The 8,586-nt window shown below is 48.7% G+C and overlaps 1 protein-coding gene across 1 annotated transcript; it reads right to left on the reverse strand.

The window, feature by feature from the left end:
- Positions 1-500: 500 nt before the first annotated feature.
- KCNA6 (potassium voltage-gated channel subfamily A member 6) lies at positions 501-4,533 on the reverse strand. The gene has a single exon (XM_032762572.2). The coding sequence runs from the start codon at positions 3,877-3,879 to the stop codon at positions 2,326-2,328; it is 1,554 nt and encodes a 517-aa protein (XP_032618463.1). The 5' UTR covers positions 3,880-4,533; the 3' UTR covers positions 501-2,325.
- Positions 4,534-8,586: the final 4,053 nt, after the last annotated feature.

Here is an 8,586-nt window from a genome sequence, read left to right on the forward strand (position 1 = left end):
CAAAACAGCTTTGTGCTGAACTATCAGTTACCACCAGTTTCAAGGCAGTTGATAGCACTCATCACATCTCACAATCAGGCCTAAGGACTTGATCTTGCACCGTGGAAATCCATGGTAGTTTTGCTACTGACTTCAGTAGGAGAAGAATCAAGGTCTAATGCTTTGATCCTCCATTAAGAACTGTGCAGAGAGATCACTGCACCCAATACAGAGCCCCTTTGAAGTCAGTGGGACTCAGGGTGAGCACAAGCGTTGAGGTTTGCCCATGCAGTTCTTAGTGCAGGATCAAGGACTAAATGAGGAAAGACCATGATAAAGTCAGTCAAGGCGTAGAACCAAATCTCAGAACAGGGGGGAATTAGTAGGGTCACAAAGGTGCTAATCTGTGCTAATTGCTCCTGTCTCACAATCCTGCTGGTTTTGTCTTAAAACCTGGTGGCGGAGCAACACATTTAAATAAAGGACGCTCCTTTATTTTATCTTTTTTCTTATTCCTTAGGACCCTGCTTTATGGCTGCAGCACATAATACACATAATATGCAGGAAATGTATATACATTATGTACAATGTTCTATGTATTACACACGTTATATGCAATATGTAAAACAGGTAATACATATATAATATAGCACAATGCATTAATGGCTGCCTCTCTCTCACTCTCTAATGCACACACATGCATGCAAAATATACAGTTAATTTTAAAAAACATTTCCTTATCTGTGGATTCTGTAAGCAACAATTTCCCCTTCCTCCCCATTTGCTCTCCAAAAAGGAAGGGGGTTGAGCAATTATTTTAAATCAGAAAAAAGGCAGTTATTTTAAATAGTGAGATGATCTGGGACACAGTAGATGCACCTTGAGTTGTAAAATGTGCTCACTGATAAGCATAATGCTTCAGACCAGAGTGTGCCTTTTGCACTGCTGACAAATGTTGCTCTCATGTTGCTGGACTATGTGAACGATCTTGGTGCGCCTTCCATCTAAACTTACATTAAGGGTATTTCTTGTTAAGACAGCAGCATCTTTCCAAGATTAGGCCTTTAGGTCTTTTTTCCTCATTCAAAAGATCCCAGTTATGCCTTTAGGGTTTATCTAGACAGATTAGGGAAACTTGCATTGGTAGCAATGCATACCCCTAAATGACACAACTATACTGGTGTGATTGACCCCGGTGGGTTTGTCATACTAATGTAAGCCCCATTTTGCACTGATGCAGTGTGTCTACAGCAGAGGTCTGCAGCAGTGTAAATACACCATTGCAAATTTCCCTAATCTATACAAGCCCTTAAATTCAGAACTGCACACCTCAATGAAGTCAACTGCTCCCATGGTTCTAAGTACAGAACCGGATACTTGTAGCATAAAGTACATTTCATTAAAACACTTATGTGGTACATGTCAGAAGACAAAGGAATTAGCCCAAATGTGCCTTGCATAGGAAGACATTTCAGGCACAAAGTTGGTGTTGCTATGATAAATGCAAATTAACACTAGGGCACTGATGGAAACAAAGGTGAAACGTGTTCAAACACAAAGAATAAGAAAATATTACTATAAATTTAAAAAACAACTGTTTCTGCTGTGCCACACATGGAGAATGTTGGTCACAACTTCTATCATGGCAACAAGTTAAAAATTAAAGTGCTTTTAGATCTGAAAATCTAATAACAAACAGGCCCTTAGATGCACACTGCAGTGCAAACCCAAGGAAAAGTGTCAGAGGAAGGCCACTCGTTGACTTTCCCTACATCTGCAGAACACAATGCAACACTGGATCCAACGTTTCCATTCTCCCAAGGCAACCGCATGGCAGGCGTAACTGACCCCACAACCAAGGTCACTGCACCAGCACAGAAATTCACCAGCACAGCTTGAGACTGATGTTAGTAGCCCATTTGACCTATTCCCCGCCTGATCTTTTTGCAACAAATGTGGCCTGGGCTTTTCTTTTCTCGATGTAGTAGAAAAATTAGTCTTCAAAGTTACAACCGGAATAAAGCTCCTCCCCACACCAAAAATAAAATGGAAGGGGAAGGGGACAACAAGTGGGCACCCTTGATCTATAGAGTAAGGCAAAAGAATGTCCAATTGCACAAGCTAATGAGACATAGCAACCAAGGACAGGAGTGTCCAAATCACAAGCAATTTGTTTTCAGCATCACAATGTGCAGTCTGGTGTTTTGTCTTGAACGTATGCAGCTGCTAGTGGGAGAGAGAATGTGCAGCAGCTTGTGGCTATGCATTTGGGATCCAGGAAAATGGGGTGAGGGTAGTAGAACTGTAAAAGTTCAGTCTTGTTCCACACCTTGTTAGAGAAGCTGATCACACTTCTGTCAGCATTTTCTTCCCTCTGTAGCCCTGGTTGCTGGTTGGAATGAAGTTGGGATATTTCATAGATTCTAAATCTCCTGTCTCCAGAAATTCTGATTTACTGAGGGACTGATTACTGTCCCCCTTTTTAGGCTCCGAGAAAGGAGATTGCTGCTGGCCACAGGTGACATGGGTGTACTGGCACTGCTCCTCCTGCTCAGTTTCTCGGTGGTAGAAATAGTTGAAGTTGGACACAATAACAGGTACGGGCAGAGCTATGGTCAGCACGCCAGCAATGGCACACAAGGAGCCCACAATCTTGCCCCCAATTGTCATAGGGTACATGTCCCCATAGCCCACAGTGGTCATGGTCACTACTGCCCACCAGAAAGCATCAGGGATACTGGTGAACAAAGATTCTGGGTCATCAGTCTCAGCAAAATACACGGCACTAGAGAAGAGGATCACACCGATGAAAAGAAAAAAGATGAGGAGTCCGAGCTCTCTCATGCTGGCCTGGAGAGTTTTCCCCAGGATCTGCAGCCCCTTGGAGTGTCTGGAGAGCTTGAAGATCCTGAAGACCCTGACCAGGCGGATGACCCTGAGGATGGCCAGGGACATGGCTTGCTGCTGGCCCCCATTGTTGTTAATGGCAGTCCTAGGCTGCTGTTTTTTCTGTTGCTCCTGAGCCAGCTCGGTGCCCAGGGTGATGAAGTAGGGGATGATGGCCACAATGTCGATGATGTTCATGATGTTCCTGGAGAACTCGGGCTTGCTGGGGCAGGCGAAGAAGCGCACCAGCAGTTCGAAGGAGAACCAGATGATGCACAGGGTCTCGATGAGGAAGAAGGGGTCTGTGAAGAAAGGGCTTGCCCTAGGAGAGGGGTGCATCGGAGATGGGGTGCCATTTGGCTGCTCAGGGAGCAAGAACATCTGGTTGTCCTGGTGCGCACCCTCCGCAAAGCCCGGCGGTGTGCCCTTGCTCTCCTGGCGGAACTCGGGCAGGGTCTCCAGGCAGAAGATGACTATGGAGATGAGGATCACCAGCACTGAGACGATGGCGATGCCCCGGGCCGGCCCAGAGCTCTCAGGGTACTCGAAAAGGAGCCACACCTGGCGCTGGAAGTGCTGTTGAGGCAGGGGCTTCTCCTCCTCCTGGATGAAGCCCTCATCCTCCCGGAAGGTCTCGATGGCCTCCTCGCCCAGCTGGTAGAAGCGGATCTCCTCCATGAAGATGTCTAGGGGCACATGGACTGGCCTGCGGAGCCGGCCCCCGGACTGGTAGTAATAGAGGATGGCGTCGAAGCTGGGCCGGTTCCGATCGAAGAAGTACTCGTTGCGCAGCGGGTCGAAGAAGCGCATCCGGCGGCTCGGGTCCCCCAGCAGCGTGTCCGGGAAGAGCGACAGGGTCCGCAGCTGGGTCTCAAAGCGCAGCCCGGAGATGTTGATCACCAGGCGCTCGCTGCTGCAGCAGCTGCCGCTCCCGCTCCGGTCCTCCCCAGCAGCCTCCGCCTCTCCGCAGCCGCCCCCGGCCCCTGCCAGAGACAGGGGCTCCTCCGCCCACATGCCAGCTGCACTGCCTGGCCAGGGGAGCCAAGCCCGGCGGGGAGGTGGCGGGGCAGCCCTGGCTCTGCTGCTCTGCCCAGCGCAAGGTGCGCTTTCCCTCCCCCCTGCTGGTGCTGGGGTCTGGGTCCGTCTGTCCTCCGCGCTCCCGACTGGGGTCTGGGTCCCTCTGTCCCTCCTCCCCCCTCGCTGGGGTCTGAGTCCCCTCCCCGGCTGGGGTCTGGGTCTCTCTGTCCCTCCCCTTGCTGGGGTCTGGGTCCGTCTGTCCCTCCCCTCCCGCCGCTGGGGTCTGGGTCTGCGCGCCTCTCCCCGCTAGGGGCTGGAGCTCGCGGCCTGTCCGGCAGTCCCCGTTTCACCTCCCGCAGCCTGGCTCGCTGGCTGTCCTTCCCTCTCCTTCAGGAGCCGGGGTGCGGCTGTCGCTCCCGCTTGCCGGTTTCTCTCTTCTCCTGGGCGGGGCTGGCTCTGTCGGTCCCTCGCGCCGCTCAGTCTGTCCTTCCCGCCGGGGTCCGCCTCCGCCTGTTGCGCCTTCTGCGCGCCGGCTCAGCCTCTGCCAGTGTCTGGCTCTCGGTCTCCAGCGCCAGCTGCGCCCAGCTCCTCCTCGGCGGGTACCGGCTGGGTGTCTGGGCGCCTGCCCCTAGCCGCTACCGCAGCTCCTGCAGCTCCGTCCTCTCTCCTTCCTACACGCACAGCTAGACGTGGAGCGGAGAGTGGTGCCTGCCTCCGCCTTCCTCGCCAAGCCCCCACCCACCCAGCCGGAGGACGCAGCAACAGTAAAGCTCTGGGGAGGGGGGCGATCGGTGCCCGCACTGCCCTCCCCATCAGCGGCCCTACAAGCTCCAGCGGGAAGGTGTAGTTCGCTACAGCCCTCCCGTCCCAACGGGTGGATGCACGACCTTCCCCCGCGCGAACTGCTGTGGAGCCAGATGCTCCAGCTCAGGGGCTGGCTCTGGAGGTAGCAGCTCCCCCTACTCGGAATGACAGTTTTGTTAACCTAAGCCCCGGCGAATGGCACAAAACAAGGCAGCGTGACCCAGTGTTCAGAGCAGGGGACGCGGCTCCAGGAGACCTGATGCGTGCTCCTTTCTTTGCCCATCAGTATCTGACCTTGAGCAAGTCACTGGCTGGTTTTAAACAACCTCCAGAGCCTCACTTTATATGTATGATCTGATCATATATATTAAAAGAACAAAATCTGTTACCCTTAGGAAACTGGCTTTGTGAATGGAAATTACCCGGGTAATCTAGCGGGGTCAGGAGACGTGGGCTCAGGAGGGGTAACCGAGTGAAATGTTGTGTCCTGCGTACTACTGGAGATCACACTAGGTGAGCTAACACTAACATGCCCTTCTGGTCCTAACATCTATTACCAGCACCTTCTATCACTTAATCTCACCCTGGCTCAGTTTCTCCATCTGTAAAAGGGGGCTAATGCTCCTTCCCCTTCTTGCAAAGAACCATTAGATCATTTGATGAAGAGTACTTTAACAGTGCTAAGTATTATCTAGGCTTTTATCGTTGTAACATCTGATGCCTTGGTTGGCTTCCAGCCAGGTCCTCAATCCATACCATCCCTAAACAACATACAGTGTAGAAGCAAAGCATTCCCTGAACTCTCTCCCTTTCCAGTCTAGTTATCTGGCAAGATTCTTAGTTGTTAATGCCTGGAGTGCTTTTGACCAGTTGGTTGCTACTCTTCTTGGTTCTGTCTTCAGAAAGGAGGTGAGAATCAGCTATTAAATTATTTTAACAGTGCCTAGTTCTTTTTCCTTCCTCTTGTTTTCTGTGCTAAATCAGCAAGTCTGCTGCACTAGGGGGTGTGATTCCTGTTTACATTGTGCATAATTAGGCAATTTATGCATCACATGACAAAGTTTACCGAAGAATAGATCCTTTAAAAAAATCAACATTTATCTTGTGATAGTAAATTGCTTTTTTACCATGATTCATATTTCAAATCTTCTGATGAATTATTCATTCATATGGTTACTTGAATCACCATTATTATGATTTATTCATTCATGTCATTACACATTCAGGATATTTTTTTAAATTCTTTTGGGAAGGATGGGCAGGCTCCTGCAGTTTGTAACTGGACACACAACCTTTCACCTCTAAGGCTAGTGGGCTGAATCAGATCCAGGTCAGGAGGGATCAGAAGTCACTAGTACAGGACAGGGATTCAACAGTCTGTGTTGAATTGGCTAATGGAGCTCAGTGCAGTTCTAGTGGACAGGTAGCTCACTCACCCTTGAGACAACTTGGTAGTCTCAACAGAGGCCCTGATTCTTAATCAGTCCATTCCTATATTTGACACAAAAATGGTTGGGGAGAGGGAGCAAAACTAGCTTTGAACACCCCATATTTTGAGGCAACTTGGCCCTGCCCTCAATTAGAGCAGCATTCAGGTTGCTCCAACTTAAGCTCTACCTTCCCTGGCCCTCTGTGGGCTTGGGCAAAGGGAGAATAGCCAGCATATTGCTCTGGCAATTCTCCCTCCCTCCCAGTTCCAACCCTCAACTAGCACCTGACTGCTCCCCTTCACTGGAGGTTGGAAGCAGGACTCTGTGTCAGCGAGGGAGCACTCTTCCATAGGAGTATTTTGAGGAGCCTTCTTCATGAGGGAAGTGGCATAAAGGAATATTAGGTAAAAGGAGAACTGGCCTAGGCAGCCTAAATAATGAAGATAGAGACTGAAATATAGTTTCACAACTCCAGTTGCTCTAGATCAGAGACATACCGAAGGGAGAAGCATGAAGAAGTTTGAAATCTGTTGCCCTTGCTTCCTGTGGATAAAAAGAGGTGATCAGCCTCCAGGGTTGTGAATGTGGTGGCTTTTGCCAGCACTAAAATCATTTTTAATACTGTTGTTAAAAAGGGAGATAATAATTATACATAATGCAGAGATGAACAACAGCTAGCTGTTGCAAGTGTTTAGCTTAGAGAATGTTAAAATACTAAGAATTCATACAACTGTTTTATTCATAAACATAATCTAGGCTGCCCGTTGATTGAAGGGAAAGCTTGAAGAAGGAAAATAAGAACCTCAAAAGCAATTTGCTTTATAAGTCGACATACTCACGTACCAAAATTTCTAATGTGCAAAAACTAAATTGGAAGATTAGGGGCCTGCCACACAGACGTGCACTTCTGGTGAACTTTGGGTGATTGCCCCCCCCAAATCCGCCCCTAGTCTGTCTCAGCTACTTACATGGCCCACATTAATGTGGTATCTGAGCAACTCACAAACTTTAATGCATTTATCTGCACAACACCTAGGTGAAGCAGGATGATGCTATTATTCCCATTTCACAGGTGGGTAACTGAAGCAAAGAGACTAATTGACCTGCTCAGGATTACACAGGAAGTCTGTAATGGAGCAGGGGTTTGAAGCTGGGTCTCCAGCTACAAGAGAACAAATAATTATTTTTTTTCCTGAATGTGCATTAAGATTGAAATTTTTGCAGTATGAATGGATTTGGAGACCTGATTCCCATTAATTGTTACAGGAACTGGACATCCAGATCTTAGGCAGCTTCCAGAATCCCAGTCTAAAGCCTTTATGTTGCTTATTTAGACCAAACTTCACCAAAGTGGCCTCTGATTCTGGGTGCCTGTTTTTGGGTGCTCAGGTTGAGACACCTCAGACTTGATTATCTGAGGCATTGGGCATCACAGCTCCTGTCAACAGCAGATGGAGTTATGGATGCTCAGCACATTCTGAAAAATCAGGACCATGGTGTCACAACCTGAGCACCAGAGGCTACTTTGGAAAATTGTGCCCCAAGTAAGTTGTTCTTTGAAAGCCTATTGCTCCCTTATGGGTTCCTCTTTTCATTCTTTGTTGTCCTATCCCCCTATGGCTTCCCTGTTTCCATCCTCTGTAACTTTCCTCTTCTCATCCTTCCTGGGTTGTTTTCTTCCCTCCTGCTTTCCCTTTCTGCCCTAGGACTGGCCTCTGTGCCCATATTAAGGTACCTCTTCCAGCTGCTGAGCAGCCCTCTACTCTGGCCCCTATTGGCTTCCTCTCTAAACTGCAGATAGCTGTATCCCTATATAGCAAGCCCCCCACACCCTGTAACTGCTTCTGGAGCTGGGCTCATCTTAGCAAGGTTGGAGGTGGCAGCTGGCTGCCAAAACTGAGTGAAGAAGTTGGCAGGGGACAGAGGAGGGAGCTACTAAGCAGCCAGGAAAACAGCTATTTAGTTTTTTAAAAGGCTACACAGACCCCTAGGCAGCTCTCAGAAGTGTTCCTACCAAACCAGGGCAGCTGACAACTATGCATGCACACGTAAGGTGAAATTCACCCCAAGGCAAAGCACCCACAACTAACAGTAGTCACTGGAGTCAGTGGATACAGATCTTTGCCATATGACGTTTTGTAATTCTGCCCTGCATCAGGTGACTGAAGCCAGGTAACGAAAAGAAGAATCTTACCAGCACTCATGTCTGTCATACCTTTAATGCACTGTGTACCACCTATAATCCCTGCTTCAAGTTTTAATGCAGGGCTTAAGTGCATACAGGCTTTAGCTTTTATTCTGCACCAAGGTGAAATTCACCTACAAGGGGCCAAAATATTTCACATGTAAAATGAATCCAGGTGGCCTAAAAGCAGTAATAGCCACTGAAAAGTTTGCTAGCTGGGAAAACGGCCAGGTTAGAAAAGGATCAGTCACTTCAATTTATACACAGAACTCAGTTACAGCCAAC

This window comes from Chelonoidis abingdonii, chromosome 1 (assembly GCF_003597395.2).
Source record: "Chelonoidis abingdonii isolate Lonesome George chromosome 1, CheloAbing_2.0, whole genome shotgun sequence".
Taxonomy (NCBI): domain Eukaryota; kingdom Metazoa; phylum Chordata; order Testudines; family Testudinidae; genus Chelonoidis; species Chelonoidis abingdonii.